Here is a 17455-nt window from a genome sequence, read left to right on the forward strand (position 1 = left end):
TCCTTCCCTCTTACTCATCCGATTTCAGGCAATAGATGGCTTTGGTTCTCTCAGAACCTGGTTTTCCTATAGGCCCTGGGAATGGGGTGGGTCTGACAGGTCACTGAGGAGATCTGGCAATGTGCATGTCTGCCCTGATGACTCCCCTTGCTTCTGTAGGTGGGAGGCCACCCCGTGGACCGCGTGCTCCTCCTCGTGTGGGGGGGGCATCCAGAGCCGGGCAGTTTCCTGTGTGGAGGAGGACATCCAGGGGCATGTCACTTCAGTGGAAGAGTGGAAATGCATGTACACCCCTAAGATGCCCATCGTGCAGCCCTGCAACATTTTTGACTGCCCTAAATGGCTGGCACAGGAGTGGTCTCCGGTAACTGTGCCTTCTTTCTTTGTTCATTAGGAGAGTAAGTCCACTCTTCCCTCTCATCATCATGGCCCCACCGGGTACCCTGTGCAGCTCCACACTTCTCCTCTGGAGGTGTCTAGAAGCTTACCAGCTTAGCTCCTAGGAATGCCCCAAATCCAGCATGACCTAAAGTAAATGACTTTTTTTAATGTCTTTCTTCAAGTTACTTCAAGAAGCCTCTATTGCTCCCCAGATAAAGTTCACTCAAATTTCATGGGGAAGCAAATGTCTTTCAAGAGTAATTGAGACTGAATGACTTACCCTGAATCTGTAAAAGCTGCCTCGATGATAGAGCTCAGTAGATCAGAAGTTTGATTTCAATTTTTATTGACTATACTCTGTCTATATCCAAGGAGGGTCTGAGTGGATTAAAATTTAAAATGTGTATATTATTCATTGGGTGGGGGGAAAGGATGAAATGAAAATAGTACAATAAAGCAGGAGAATTAAAACCAAAGTATTATAGACATTAGGAAAACTGCTGTAATCAAACATAAAATGTCATTCCAGGTTTCCTGGCTACTAATATGAAAAGAGAAATGGCAAAGGAGATAGAAAGGGGAGGAAATAAACATTGTGCCCTCAGCCATAGAAATGACAAAAGACTCTTCTCTGAGATGTGGCTTTGTGCCAGCAGACCAGAGCTGTGACTTTTTCTTACACCTAGACACACTGTCAGACATTAAGAACCACTGGAGGTGCTATCCACATCGGGCCATTCAATCAGTTCCTTTAAACATTTTTTTTTTCCATTTCGATATAATCAATTAGATTATCCATGCTGCAATATAAATTAACTAGCAGTTTAAAAATTTTTAATATCCATATGGGAGCTAGCGTTTCCCATATTTTTGGACATAGCAGTCATTAGCAAAGTAACCACATAAAAATGCAGTTTGGGTAATCAAAATTGAACATACTCTACAGTTTCTTTTCTCCTTTTTGGTGCTTGGCTTGAGACTTTGCACACAGTGGGTGCTTAAGGATTGTTGACTGATTAATCCAAAGCTACGAAATTGAAAGTAATTTAATTTTCAGCCAGCTTCACCTCAAGTAGCCAAACAGGATAAAGATCTCATGACTGGTAAGAACAGGTATAAATCCACCAGCAATCCTCATATAAAAAGGAGTCTGTATATAAAGAGTATCAGGTGGGAAGTGAAGAAAACTAAACAAGGCTTTGCCTATGAGTCTCCTCTCTCTTGCGATCTCTTTCCAGTGCACGGTGACGTGTGGCCAGGGCCTCAGGTACCGTGTGGTCCTCTGCATCGACCATCGAGGAATGCACACAGGGGGCTGTAGCCCCAAAACAAAGCCCCACATCAAAGAGGAATGCATCATACCCACTCCCTGCTATAAACCCAAAGGTAACTTGACAAGTGCTCTACTACTAGTCTGTTGATTGTTATGTGTATTCAGATACTGTTTTTAAACTTGGGGGATATTTTTAAGTATCCCAAGTATTCTTAGTAACAATTCATTATAACTTAGACTCTACTAAATGGCCTTGATTCTTTTTTAAATCTTTCAAATGGTTTTGATTGCAAATTTTGACTAAGCATTACGTGTAGAAATCTGTGTAATTATCTCCTTAGTCATAAAGTTGTTTGTAGACTGTTACTAAAAATATTAGATACTCATATATCTGCTTAAAGGGAGACTAGATAGTATAGAAATATATGTCATGATTTTCTATACACATTTCTTGCTATTAAAAACAAGGGAGTGGGTCAGAATGTGTCTACTTTGCTAAGTCTGAAATACATTGGGAAATCTCATACTTTGAGCTAATGAAACAGAAAACTTGTTTTTCATATGGAAAATTAAAACATAAATATGAGACTGAATTCCAGACCATAATTTGAAATGAAAATTCAAAACATATCAGAATATAATTGATATTGCTAATAATTTATTAAAAAGAAATTTTAGAAAAGTTCTATGTAGTGAGAAAGATGTATTGTAATTATTTTAGGACTCTTAGATTAACATGAATACTAATCTGATTTCCATGCTAGAATTGTAACTAGTCTGTGTGAGTGAGATAGAAAAATCCAAAGTCACAAACCATTCAAAAGAAAAGAACTCTTTCTCCTCCAATTTTTAACATTAAATACTCTCATTTCTTTCTTAATTTGTTCCATTAAATTTCCTGGAAAATGAGCTACAATGTAGCTCTTTATATATACTATAGGTTGCCCTTGGTGAGAGTGAATGACATTATGAAATCTAAGTTAATGATATAAAAGGAAACCAAAAAACAAAACATAACAGAAATCCTGATTAATTTTAATAAATGCATCTCTCCTCTTAAAATGGGGATAACTACAATATCTACCTCAGAGATCATGTGAGAGTTAAATGAGACATAATGTAAATAGGGTACTTAGCCTTGTGCCTGGCATATAGTAAGTTCTTCATAAATGTTACCTTTAACTCTTGACTGTCATTAATGTCCTCAAATATGGGAGAAGGTGGCCACAGGTACATCTGACAGAATTCAGTTCAAATCTGTAGTACAGTACTACAAGCCCATTATTGGTGCCATACTGAATGCTTTAGTATTGAAAGACAAAGCTAGCTCGTGCTGTCAGAGACGGCTTCATTGACTGAGACATTTCACTGTGATAGATGAGGGAGTTGTACAATGATGTATATATAGTGTGTTAGTCTGGTTTTGTTGTTTATAACATTAGTACCTGGAACTGGGTAATTTATAAAGAAAACAAAATTTATTGCTTACAGTTTTGAAGGCTAGGAAGTCTAAAGTCCAAGGAAATGTCTGGTGAGGGTTGTCTTGGTGGCAATAGTGACCCAGGAGTCTTGCATGGCAGAAATGGCAGAGCAGAGAGAGACTAATCTCTCATGTGCTCTTCTTTTAAAGCCCTCAGAGCCACACTCCTGACCATTATTAATCCATTCACTTTGGCTTGGTCCTACAATCTAATCACCTCTTCAAGGCCCAACCTTTCAATTACCATGATAGGATTTCCCACCCTCTGTAGTTACAGTGGGAATTAAGCTCCTAATGTATGGACTTTGGGGGCACACGGCTTAGTCAATCCACAGCATATAGGCACCATGTTGCTGTGTTTAAAATATTAGCGATTCATTTTGGCTTTGCCAGCTTTACGTGTCTCACTCACTTTGTTTTCCGACTATAAACAATTGCTGCACATGGAGGACAAGGAATGATGCCCCTAATATAAAATAGTCAATTATTCATTAGCTCTATCTTTACCAAACCACTTCATAGACAGAAAAGCAGTTTGTGGTCAACTATCCAGAATGAAATCTGGATTTTCACAACTAGGGAGTGAGCGTGGCTCTCAAACATCATTAAAATACCATATAATTCTATGGTGAATGCATATATAGACATATTTCTTTCATCTTGCAATTACATGTTATGAAACGGTGATAGAACTTCACTGGCTCATACTATAAAGGCAAACATGCCTATAAATGACCCTAATAAATATGTCAGAATGGGAATCTTGGCAGTTACTTCTGTAGGAGCAATTATAACCTCCCTTTTTCTTTTTGTATTCCACAATTTTTCCTCCAGGAAGTAGTTAGAAAGCTTGTTCTGAATTGTTTGGCCAAAGCTAGATAAATAGGTAAAACAAATCAAATTATGGATTATGGACCCCTAAGCTGTGCATATTTCAATTGTCATTGAGCCTTGGGGTGGTGTTGAATGAGTCACACATCTAAAGCAATGTTTTATGAATTTCAGAGTGCCAAAGTTTGTTTTTGACAATGTGGCATAGATCACACTTAGCGAAAAGGCAAAAGTAAAAACCAAGTTCGAGTTTATGAAAATATCACAATATAGTTTACTGTACTTTGTGTTTGTTTTCAAAGGTAAATATCACTCTGTCTTTTCAATAGAAAAAAGTGAAAAGATACTTTGATGATTCTTTATATGCATATTGAGCTAGTGCTTCTTGGGTTCTGACTTTCATCATAAATGGTCTTTTCTTTGCTATTCAACATAATAAAGGGGAAACATGTACACCAAGTCTAGTATTATTAAACATTTTTTAAATTCAATTCTATTTTGCTTGATATAACCATCATCAGAGGCAGCAATTTACCTAAAAACTTATTATTTGTGGTTATCAACATAGTGATTTCTAAGTATAGTGCAAAACTAAGAACTGGTGAGGAGAAACAGGAATTTCCCTGAAATCCCAGATTGGTTTTAACCTCTTGTCTTTTATGTGCATGCACTTAATTCGCAGAGAAACTTCCAGTTGAGGCCAAGCTGCCGTGGTACAAACAAGCTCAAGAACTAGAAGAAGGAGCTGCTGTGTCAGAAGAGCCCTCGTAAGTTTTAAAAGCACAATTGTTCTACCTTTGAAGCTGATTGTCTTAAAGAAAGCAGTGTCTCCCTGGTTGTAGCCTTTATGAGTTCTGAACTAAGTGTAATCATCTTACCAAGGTTGAAATGAGGCTTTTTTGGCTCTCTAATTAGAGATTAAACACATTTCAAAGTGTTTGTCAAAATTTATGGTTTATCTCTAAATGCTTTTCTTGCTTTTGCCTAAAGTAGGAAAATGAAGGCATAGTGCTTACCCTCTTTTCCAAAATCTGACCTCCTCTTTTCTATTGGCAAGGGGCCAAAGGCGAGAAGGCCCAGGCTGCATCTGATGATGTTACATAGATTTGGTGTGAAAGTCTGGGCACCTTTTCACACTCCTCATCTCTTGGCTTTGCAGTATAGCCACTCACAAAAACCCAAGTGTATGCAAAATATATCTGAGGGCAAGGGAAGTTTATTAGCTTTCTTTTCCTCTTCCTTGCTGCGATTGGTATCAGGGGGAGACCCAGGTCTTTGCTGTACCTGGTCATGGTTTCATACCTACTCTGTTTTATCAAGGCCATGAAATTTTTAAGACCATTAGGCACAGATTTGCCAAATGCTTCAGAAGAGGAAACAAAGAAGAGAGGCGAATGTAGATTTATTGATTGATTGACTGATAAGTATATATTGATTCCTCTAGAAAACACTGTTAGGCATATTTGCTACATCATTTTTACAAATGAGGAAATATACTTCATTGACAAATTTCATCTATAACCAAAGCTATTTCTCAGGTTGAAGATTTTCTAGATTGATTCATTTAATTCACGGCTCTGTGCTGTTCACTGGGACTTAAGACGTGTTACTCCCACTCTAGGAGTTTACAGTATAGCATGTAGGATATAAAATGGTTTCCAAATCCAACCCATAGTTTAAATTTTACTAGAGATATAAATTAACACTGTAACCTGTATATTCAAATGCATTAGAATTTTCCCAGATTCATCATGTTTGAATCTAAATCTGACATAGTACACCATGATTCTGTGTTCCTGAATCTTACTCTAAACAGCAAGGGATTCAATAAGAAATACAAAATATGGATTTGTGTAGTAACTAAAGATCATTTGTAAAGAAATGGTATTAGGTCACTTGATTTCAAAGAAAGATGGTGCATGCATTAGGTAACAGATTTTTTACTTAAAGGAACAATTGAGCCCAACATAAATAATTTCTGTACTATAAAATTACTACAGCAACTCTTTCTACTTCTTTTTAAGAAAAAGCAACTAACCATTGCAGAACTTTGGAGGAAAGACAGTGGCTAAAGATCGCAATGCAACCTTTAAGTGAATATATAAAGGCTTAAATTTTTTGTCACTTTCCTGCTAGTACCTAGTGTGACAGGCCTTCTTGTTTCTGAAGAGGAAGTAAGCAGTTTTTTTAGAGGGGCATTAACTTCTTAATTCACTAAGGCCCTATTTAGACACAGAAAGTTGCCATATAATTGGAGCTGGTTCCTCCTTATATGTGTTCGTGGGTTAAATATGTTTAAAACCAAATATGTACTATTTTACCTAAATGAACTCTGCTCTCCTTGTACGCTATATTTTTTCCTTCAGTCTACAGCATAATCCTAACTCTAATATTGCATTCTGACTGATGTTAAATAATAACAAAGTTAAAATAAATAAAAACATCTTACATCCATAATTAAACATCTTTTCCTTTATTAGATACCTCTCAAATGAAAGCTGTAAGTGGAGATTAATGCTTCTACAGACATATTACATACACCATGGTCAACCATATTTTGTAATGAGTGTTTTCCACTAAAGGTCTGATTAGGATGAATGATGTTTAACTTTAATCTTTATTAAGTCCCTAAAGTAGTTAAACACATACTTTCAGCCATTGAAACTTTAGACATATATTAGACTATTAAATTTTACTCTTAGTGTAATGGAATTGCCATCTTGGCCTGATTAATCTGAATTGAAGTACATTGTAATTGGATTGCTGGTGCAGGATAAAGGAAATGTATACTATTATGCTCAGAACAATACTTACTTTTATACCAAAATGAAATAAATGACAGCTGTAGAATAATGTAATGAAAGGTATATGGTTTCTACCTTTTAATACACTTTACATGTTTAGTGTACTGAACCCTAGGAAAGGTCCTAAGCGTCACATTAAGTTTTTCTGTTTTTATTAATTTTGGATTTAAAAAACATAATTTTGCATAGTCTTAATCCCTTCTTCTTTTAAGCCACATAGACCAGTTTCTAAATGTCTGTAGCAACCTGTAATTACTCTGCAAAGTATAATGAAAAAATGATATACTGTCAGCAAGTCATCTCTTCCCCCCACCAGAGCGATTCACATTGCTTAAATTAAATGGTAATGTTTAGAAGTTGTGGCTGTCACTTCTGAACTGCCGCAGTAAAGCAGGAACAGTGCTCCAGACTATTACCTCTTGCCTTTGCTCCAGTTAATATTGCAGCTTTCTGTAGTAAAGCAGAAAATATCATTTATTTCCTGATATGGAAAATGAAAATATTACCAGCAGCCTGTCTCATTAAGTGATACAGGAAAATCACTGAAGTCTTTAGCATAAGAAGATACCCCTATTGAATATTAGATAGTTTTAGTAACCCCAAAATGTAAGAAAAAGATTGGTTAGTACTCTGTCCAAAAATACAGTATGTTGGAAAGCAACCACTCTAAAATATGTTCAGGAAAAGACTATGATTAAAAGATGAAAAACTGAATTGTCAAGAAATAATGAAAACTTCATAGAACAGAAGAATATACTAACATTGTGGTTCCACCAAACGAAACACCATGCAGAAGATACAGATACAGGTATCAGTCTCATAGAATCCCTGCAGTAAGTATGGAGACTGGATCACATTATGGTTATGTATAGACAGATAAACAGATGGATCAATCAGCTGAAGCTACGGCTTCACTCAGAAATACTTTCAGATGTTAATTGTTTTTGTTTCCTCAATAACAGAATGGTATATTTATGATCTATTTGATTTAAAGGTAGGCATATAATGATGAACATGTTTTCTTGGTAGGCAAAACACAAATTCCTAACCCACTGTGAGAGTCATACCCTTAGAGCTGATTCTCCACTGCTGATCATGGTTTGTCTTGATTCAGGCATATGTTTTTATCAGGTTTTCCTGAAAACCAGCAGCAAGAATCCGTAAGCAAAGTATTCTTGTCTCTTCCACTGAGCAGGACAACGTGAACAAGATTCAGACCCCAAACTGCGACTAAGAGATGGAGGGAGGGGAGGTTTAGGTAGTAAAGCTAATCAAACACAGACAATCTTATAAATAAATACAATAAAGTGAACTTTCTTCAAAGGATGTCAGCTGAGGAATCAATAGGATCAGTAAAGTGAACATGCTTCAAAGACTGTCAGGAATCAATTGCTACCAAATCAATCCTGAGGGAGTTGTGGTTAGAGATAGATTTCTAAAATTAGTAGGACTCCAGGGGAGTCACATTTTTCTGAAGATAATAGTAGTGACATTCTCAGAAGGCTCCCAACAAAGAAAAGCCCAGGACCAGATGGATTCACAGCAGAATTTTACCAAACATTCAAAGAGGAATTGACACCGATTCTTTACAAACTATTCCAAAACATTGAAACGGACGCAAATCTCCCAAACTCATTCTATGAAGCAAACATCATCCTGATACCAAAACCAGGTAAAGATATAGCCAAAAAAGAAAACTACAGGCCGATATCCTTGATGAATATAGATGCAAAAATCCTCACTAAAATACTAGCAAACAGAATACAGCAACACATACGTAAAATTATTCACCACGATCAAGTGGGATTCATCCCAGGGATGCAAGGTTGGTTCAACATACGCAAATCAATAAATGTGAGGCACCATATTAATAAACTCAAACACAAGGACCATATGATCATCTCTATAGATGCTGAAAAAGCATTTGATAAAGTTCAGCACTCATTCATGACAAAGACCCTCTATAAGTTAGGTATAGAGGGAAAGTATCTCAACATAATTAAAGCCATATATGCCAAACCCACTGCCAATATCATCCTGAATGGGGAAAAGCTGAAAGCTTTTCCTTTAAGAACAGGAACTAGACAAGGATGCCCACTCTCACCACTCCTATTCAACATAGTGTTGGAAGTACTAGCCAGAGCAATCAGAGAAGAGAAGGAAATAAAGGGCATCCAGATTGGAAAAGATGAAGTCAAACTGTCCCTGTTTGCAGATGACATGATCCTATATATCGAACAGCCTAAAACCTCTACAAAAACCCCTTGGAATTGATAAATGATTTCAGTACAGTAGAAGGATACAAAATCAACACACAAAATTCAGTAGCATTTCTTTTCTCCAATAGTGAACATGCAGAATGAGAAATCAAGAAAGCCTGCCCATTTACAATAGCCACCAAAAAAATAAAATACTTAGGAATTGAGTTAACCAAGGAGGTGAAAAATCTCTATAATGAGAACTACAAACCACTGCTGAGAGAAATTAGACAGGATACAAGAAGATGGGAAGATATCCCATGCTCTTGGATTGGAAGAATCAACATAGTGAAAATGTCCATACTCCCCAAAGTGATATACAAATTCAATGCAATCCCCATCAAAATTCCAAAGACATTTTTCTCAGAAATGGAAAGAACTATCCAGACATTTATATGGAACAATAAAAGACCACGCGTAGCCAAAGCAATGCTGAGCAAAAAAAAATAAAGCTGGAGGCATAACACCACCTGACTTTAAGCTATACTACAAAGCTATCATAATCAAAACAGTATGGTACTGGCATAAAAACTGACACACTGATCAATGGAACAGAATAGAGAATCCAGAAATCAACCCACACACTTACTGCCATCTGATCTTTGACAAAGGCACCAAGCCTATTCACTGGGGAAGGGACTGCCTCTTCAGCAAATGGTGCTGGGATAACTGGATATCCATATGCAGGAGAATGAAACTAGACCCACACCTCTCACCATATACTAAAATCAACTCAAAATGGATTAAGGATTTAAATATACACCCTGAAACAATAAAACTTCTTAAAGAAAACATAGGAGAAACACTTCAGGAAATAGGACTGGACACAGACTTCATGAATACGACCCCAAAAGCACGGGCAACCAAAGGAAAAATAAACAAATGGGATTATATCAAACTAAAAAGCTTCTGCACAGCAAAAGAAACAATTAACAGAGTTAAAAGACAACCAACAGAGTGGGAGAAAATATTTGCAAAATATACATCTGACAAAGGATTAATATCCAGAATATATAAGGAACTCAAACAACTTTACAAGAAAAAAACAAGCAACCCAATAAAAAATGGGCAAAAGAGCTAAGTAGGCATTTCTCTAAGGAAGATATACAAATGGCCAACAGACATATGAAAAAATGCTCCACATCACTCAGCATCCGGGAAATGCAAATCAAAACCACACTGAGATACCATCTAACCCCAGTTAGGATGGCTAAAATCCAAAAGACCCTGAACGATAAATGCTGGCGAGGTTGCGGAGAAAAAGGAACTCTCATACATTGTTGGTGGGACTGCAAAATGGTGCAGCCTCTATGGAAAATGGTATGGAGGTTCCTCAAACAATTGCAGATAGATCTACCATACGACCCAGTGATCCCACTGCTGGGAATATACCCAGAGGAATGGAAATCATCAAGTTGAAGGTATACCTGTCCCCCAATGTTCATCGCAGCACTCTTTACAATAGCCAAGAGTTGGAACCAGCCCAAATGTCCATCATCAGATTAGTGGAAACGGAAAATGTGGTAAATCTACACAATGGAATACTACTCAGCTATAAAAACGAATGAAATACTGCCATTTGCAACAACATGGATGGACCTTGAGAGAATTATATTAAGTGAAACGAGTCAGGCACAGAAAGAGAAATACCACATGTTCTCACTTATTGGTGGGAGCTAAAAATTAATATATAAATTCTCACACACACACACACACAATAACTGGAGGGGGGGAAGAAGATATGACAACCACAATTACTTGAAGTTGATACGACAAGCAAACAGAAAGGACATTTTTGTGGGGGAGGGAGGAGAGGGAGGAGGGAGGGAGGTTTTAGTAAGGGGCAACAATAATCAACCACAATGTATATCGACAAAATAAAATTTTTAAAAAAAAAAAAAGTGAGAAAAAAGTTCCAGAAAGGAAAAAAAAAAAAATAGTGACATTCTAGCACTACAATAAGGGGATGGGATTCTCCTCTGTTGAGTTTTGAACTGTGTCATTTTGAATTTGCCTCCAGCTGATGAGAGTGTTGTTAGATTTAGGATACATCATTTAAATGCCAGATTGAACCCATCTGGTTGCTTCCAGTGAAAAATGTATGGGAATAGCTTTTTCGGCCTTTTTTTTTTAGCCCTCAAAAGTTTACTTTTATTTGGTGGGGGATCAGAACTACAATGTAGCAGTACAATTATATTCGTTGATCAGGTAGAAGTAAGACAAATTACTGACTGTTTTCATCTCTCTTTTTTTTTTTTTACCTTACTTTCAGTCTTTGTCGAGATTAATGCATAAAGATAACTACCACCTCAAAGCGAGTACACATGATGACCCCTTTGACAGCTTACTTTATTCAGGAAAAATGATACAATGGTGATCTCTAGGACGTTTAAAGAAATGTTGAACAGGAAGTCATTCAGCTGGCCTTGAAAAGCCTCATCTGACTTGGAATAGGAAGGAAATTGTTCATTTCCTTAACTCCTCCAGGCACTAACAGGCCACAGAATGCCTTAGGAAGTGTAATTTGCTAAGGGAGCCAGGCTTAAGAAAAGGGAATGGCCTGGATGCTCCAGGTGCTCCAGCTTCCTGTTTGCAGACTTCCTGGTCTTTAAACAAGGCATCCCAGGTAGAGGAAGTGAGGGCCAATTAGGCACTTCATGAAGCCATGTTCTTCCCAGGTATATGTCAGTTGCCAGTAGTTGTTTCTCGATGGCTCAGAACAAGCAACAGAATATGGCAGTTCCTTTGGGCACTGTGTGGCCAACACAGCCATTTCGACCAGCTATTCCCTCATCAAATAGCTGGCATGCACCTGGTGAAGAGCCTTAATGATGCCGTCGTCTCAAAGATGCGATTGGGTAGGTCTGTGCCTTGATCTTACATTTTAAAAAATCTTGAGTTACCTTATTAGATTTTTCAATCAACAGTTTTGCATGGTGAGGAAACCATTTTTGTGCTTCAATGCAATATTCAGGCCTTCAAAATACTGCTATAAGTAACCTTGGTGTGAGCTATTGAAGAAGAAAGAAATAGAGGCAAGCAAGCAGGCAGAAGGCGACAGCAGTATCTGGATACCAGATGGCACAAGCTTAGTGATGGGCTGATTCAATAAGAAGCAAAGGGAAATTCCTATCATGCATCTGTGTGAACAGAACCCACAAGGAATTAGATGCAGAAAGAAAGACCAATAAGAGCTGCCATCATGATCCTATAGTCATTAAATGCCTTGTTTACCTTGTTGAAAATAGTATTTAAATATAGGATATTTAAGCATATGTTTACATTAGTCCATATTTATACCCAGCAAGTTGTCTGAGAATGTAGATGGCTTAACTCAGTGGTTAAGAATGCGAATTTATATAATTTTTTTAAAGTGGCTATAAATGTTAATTGTATGACATGTGTTTTTATATTTTCTTCAGAGAATATGTAGTAAATTAAACATCAGTAACAGATCCAGATAGTGTTGCTGTTTGTATTCTCACCATAAGGTACCTGAATTATGTTTTCTTCCTAAATCTCAGGACACAGAAAATAACAAGGAATATATTGTATATGTATAGAAGCAGATATATTTCATAAACCAAGAGTCATCTCACCTAAGATCAAGAAATTTAAACACTATTTGCAGATCATTAAACTAACAAAAAAGAATGTTCAAACAGCACAGGGTTGAGCATTAGAATTTTAGAATAAAAAAGCACAAAAGCATTTAATTTCGACAGCTGGCATATGGCAAATCTAAAGCCTCACTCTCACTGGCCAGACTGAATCAGCCCTTATGCCCAAAGAGTCTCGACCTCTCCTTCCACTTCCAAGTCCTCATTTTCTGGCCTCCTCCTCATCGATCAAAGTCATCCTCATCCTTTATATACTCTGCTGCAGCAAACAGAGGGCTCAGTATAAATTCTCTCTGACTAACTGTGTATTTTAGATGACTTTGGAGAGTCGCTGGACCTGCTAATTGTTCGTACTTCCTAATGACAGAAGCTAAATTCACCCATAGATCACCTGCTCTAGGCTATGCTTGGTGCCAGGTGCAGGTATTGCAAAAATAACCCAGTAGTCCTTGCCCTCAAGAAAACTTTAGTGCATTCCTATCCCAGGAGCAACGGAGCTGTGAGCAAAGTGTTGAGTATCAGCCATCTATTTGCTGATTGAACAAATGAACTAGCTGTTTTTAAGAAATACCATTTGATGTTTGGGTATGCACAGCATGAGAGTGTTATTGATTTAAAAAGGAGTGTAGGAGACTTATTTATCGAGTTCCCGAATTCTCTACTTCTATGTGTTATAATTGCATGTACCTCTGAGCTAAAATATCAGAAGAGTTAAGTTATTATATGGTAATGTACAAATGTAAGAAATAAACAACAGAAGGTAACATATACACTGAAAGGGTTTGAAAGGGATGTTGACATGAACTGATGTTTGACAGGTTATGGTAGAACTTATTTGAATCTGTCTTTGACTCCAAAGCAAGTACTTGGGTAAAGATTGGATCTTTTTACACAACAAATGATCAGTTATTTTATACCATTTATATGTACCTCAGTGATTCCTATCTATACATGCAAAACATGCTGCAGAAACCACAGATAATTTCCTAAAATTGATTTTTTTTTAGATACACTGAACTATATGAGTTGGTGAGGGTTGAGTCTGTATTTTTGTGCCCTGGCAAGGATACAGCCTGCTAGGATTCAATTAAAAAGCAATTTAATTATTCATCAAACCTCCATGAAGAGCACCTGTGTGCACAGTGGTCAGAGTGTGGACTCCAGTGGCAGACTGCTGTGTGTAAATCTTGGATACCCCACTAGCAATAGGGGACTCTGGGTGTGTCACTTAACCCCATATGCTTCAATTTCCTCATTTGTGAAATAAGCATAATAATAGTCTATACATCATAAGGTTATTGTGAGAATTAAATTAATATATGTAAAGTACCTGGTATGCAGGTAGTGCTACATATGTATTAATTGTTGTTAATGATCATAACTGGTTAATGCCTTTTCTAGCATCATTCTTCTTCCTCGAGAATCCCTAAGGGAGCTAAAATGTATAATAACCACTCATTAAAAATGGAGAAATTGAAGCAGATGTTGTATCTGCCTCATACATCTTACATCTATTGGCATTTGAGTAAGAACCACAATATTTAACCCAAAACTAAGCTAGTGGTTCCCAGCTAACACCACTTCCCTGTCTCTCTTTTTCTGTACTTCTGAGGCTCTTTGAAGACTTCACATATAAACACCATAGCTTTAATTTAGATCAGAGTTTATTCTAAAGGACAAAGGTTAGTTATCTTTATTTGAATAAAAAGAGATTTATAGGGAATTGCAAAAATGAGTAAGGAAAGTTGAGAAATTGCTTGAATAGAAAAGCAACCTCTCTCAACTCTGAGCTAAATATACTTGATCCCCATAGATTGCTCCCAGCATGCACAGAGACAGAAAAATCAATAATAAACTCAAGAGAGCAGACAGAGCCATTTTTATGTAGTCATTAGAAAAGCCTTTAATGCAAAACACGAAGTTCTAGATTTGTCAGCCCCTCCTGCCATCACCACTATAGCTCATTCTGTAGCTACTTTCAGAAAGCTAAATCTGAACTGTTGCTCAGCAGAGCCCTAGAGAGTGACAAAGACAAATTAATGGGATCCTTGTGTGCCAGAATAAAGTATAGACCCTGTCACCACCAATATATGTTAAGACCGTTAAGGTCATTTTTAATGAACTGAACTTTTCATTGGGAAGTTTTGCCAAACTTGTTGAATTAAGGGAAAGAAACCTTTACAAAATTGCAAGATAAACTAATTTCCCTCCATGTGAAGAAGAAATGGTTCATGAAAAGTATTCTGAGTTTACAATATTTTAGATTTTTATCAAAGTCAGAGAAAATAATATGCATTAAAAACTACATCCTGGTATTAAATTGACAACTACAAATGCCCTGATGGCATTGTAAGCTATGATGGTATGTGAGTCCCGGGGACATGGTTTTTTAAATAGTCGGGCTATCCTCAGAGAAAATCAGACTTTCAAATCATGTTCTGTTCACGGGTAATCAGAAAAGCAAAGGGAAAGAAAGATGGTCTGAGACAAGTGTCATGTCCTCATTTTTCATTTGTGAAGAGAGTAGTTTGGCTGCATTTGTGTCTGCTGCATGTGGTTAGTACTCTATCTTCCCTTTTCCCCAAAACGTTGTGCAAGTTGAGTTTTAAAGAGTAAATAAAATAGATAAGAGCTCTTGTTGGGTCCCTCTAATCTAGGAACAATTCGAAAATTCTCCAGAATCTTCACTGTTGAGTAGCTGGCAATATGATAAGGCAATGTTTCACCAGAGAGTCGTGGATAAATTGTTAAAGCCAGCCTCTGTCTCAAAACTGCTCAAACATTCTTTTCTTCTGCTACACAATTACCCAACAACCTACCAAGACGAACTGAGGCCAGCACTTACCTTGTACAGCTATGAGAAATGTAAATGAATAAGCCTCCTACACGTACCGAATGTGGGTACGGTAACTTTAAAAGATCATAAGAATCTCCAACAACAGGAAAAGTTTTGTGTTCCTTCATGTCAATGCCTAGAACAGAAAAGTATAATTTACTTTCTTAGAGTTTTTTAGGCTGTTGCCTCTTTATCTAGCTTGGTTTCAGTCTTCAGGCCCCAAAACAAGCCCAGTATCAAATCACTCATCACATTAACTTTTACTCTCCTGTTTACTGATTAATTAATTTATTTGAAAACATATTTATTGAGCACCTATCCCAGGAGCATATGAAAGTGGTCTACCTTCACAGAGATTTGATCTAGTGAAGGAGATGGTTTACATAAAGGTTTATACTGTGAATATCAAAGACTGGTAACTGCTCTAAGAAAATGAAAAGATGTTGTGTGAGAGTCAACAAGGGACTCAATAAGCCTGGGGATCAGAAAAGTCCCCTTTGAGAAGGGACATGTAAGCTGAGACCTGAAGGATAAGTGAGGGTTATTCCAAGCTGAGAGCAGGGAGGAGGGTCTTCCAGGGAGTGACCCACACATGCCGAAATCTTGAGTCAGGAGAGAATTACACACATTCAAGGAAGTGAAAGAAGATTAGTGTGGCTGGAGGGTAGTGACTGGGGGGACAGTAGTGGAGATGAAGATGGAGGATAGCACAGTGTCCCGTTGGGAGGGAGTTTGTCTTTTTTTCTAGGGACAGTGGGAAACAATTACAAGCTTTACATATTGAGATTCCCCCTGGCTACAACGTGAAGAATGGATTGGTAAGGGGTAACAGAAGAAGACAGACCAGTGGCTGTTGTGGCAGTCCAGGTGAGAGGTGGCATTAGCTTCAATGACCATGGTTTATGTGGCACCCCAAGAGGCAGGACCATGAGGCAGTGAAGAGCCCGGGCTGTGGAACTAGCCAGCCAGGGTTTGAATCCTGACCTTGCCGTTTACTCAGCAGTGCGACCTCAGAAATCTCTGTGTTTCAATCTTATCACCTAGAAATTGGGGTGAAAATATTACTGTTAAAATAAACTTTCAGAAGGGTGTAATCATGACTCTCTTGCAAATATTAAGTGAACACATCTAAAAATTTTATTCAACTCACTAATTATTGAGGAAAACAGTAAGATGCTAAAACTACTTCACATGAGAATTGGATTTAGAAAAGTTTATATTTTCTTCTAGATAAAATCATTTGCATTGACATGAACAGAAAAAAAAATGTTTATCATTATGGACAAGAAACTTCTGTCTCTGTGGAGTTGCACAATAGACTAGCCAAAGACAATCAAAGGCTCATACTTCCACAGAATTAGACTATCCCTGGAAGCCTGCTAGGTGGTGCCAACATTTCACTGGAAAGACAACCAGTAATCTCTTTTGCCCATTTCACAATGTTTCCAATGGCACCAATTTCACAACAATGTTATAATGAGTTATATACATAAAATGCATAAAGCACATAATTGTAAATGTTAGCTATTATTATTATTGTTATCTCAAGGTGGTGGTAGGGGAGAGAGAGAGAAGTAATTGAGTTTAAGATATATTTTCAAGGGAGAATTTATAGAATTTGGTAACAAGTGGTAGGGAGGAGTGGAGGAAATTGGGGGGTCAAGAATAACTCCTGCTTTTTCACTTGAGCAATCGGGTGGCCAGTACAATCGTTTGCTGTGATGGAGAAGATTGGAAGAATAGGTTGCTAAAGGGTGAAATCAAGAGTTTCCTTTTGGACATTTTAAGTTGGAGATGCCTTTGAAACTTAAAAGTAAAATGTCAAGAAGAGAGAGCAATGTGCAGGAGTCAGGAGCATGAAACCTTACTAGCTGTGTGACTTGTGCCTCAGTCTCCTCTTCTGTGTATTAAATGGGGATTATAATAGTTTTCATCTCAAGTTCTTGTTATGGTTTAACAACTTTTATTTATG

General features: G+C 37.4%; 1 protein-coding gene across 1 annotated transcript in view; it reads left to right on the forward strand.

The window, feature by feature from the left end:
• ADAMTSL1 (ADAMTS like 1) overlaps nt 1-17455 on the forward strand; it is a 434771-nt gene that overhangs the window by 221156 nt on the left and 196160 nt on the right. The window contains exons 11-13 of the mRNA XM_063080424.1: nt 160-364; nt 1620-1767; nt 4648-4732. Coding sequence (XP_062936494.1) covers nt 160-364; nt 1620-1767; nt 4648-4732 — 438 coding nt within the window. The remainder of the gene's footprint in view (nt 1-159; nt 365-1619; nt 1768-4647; nt 4733-17455) is intronic.

This window comes from Cynocephalus volans, chromosome 16 (assembly GCF_027409185.1).
Source record: "Cynocephalus volans isolate mCynVol1 chromosome 16, mCynVol1.pri, whole genome shotgun sequence".
In the NCBI taxonomy this organism is placed as follows: domain Eukaryota; kingdom Metazoa; phylum Chordata; class Mammalia; order Dermoptera; family Cynocephalidae; genus Cynocephalus; species Cynocephalus volans.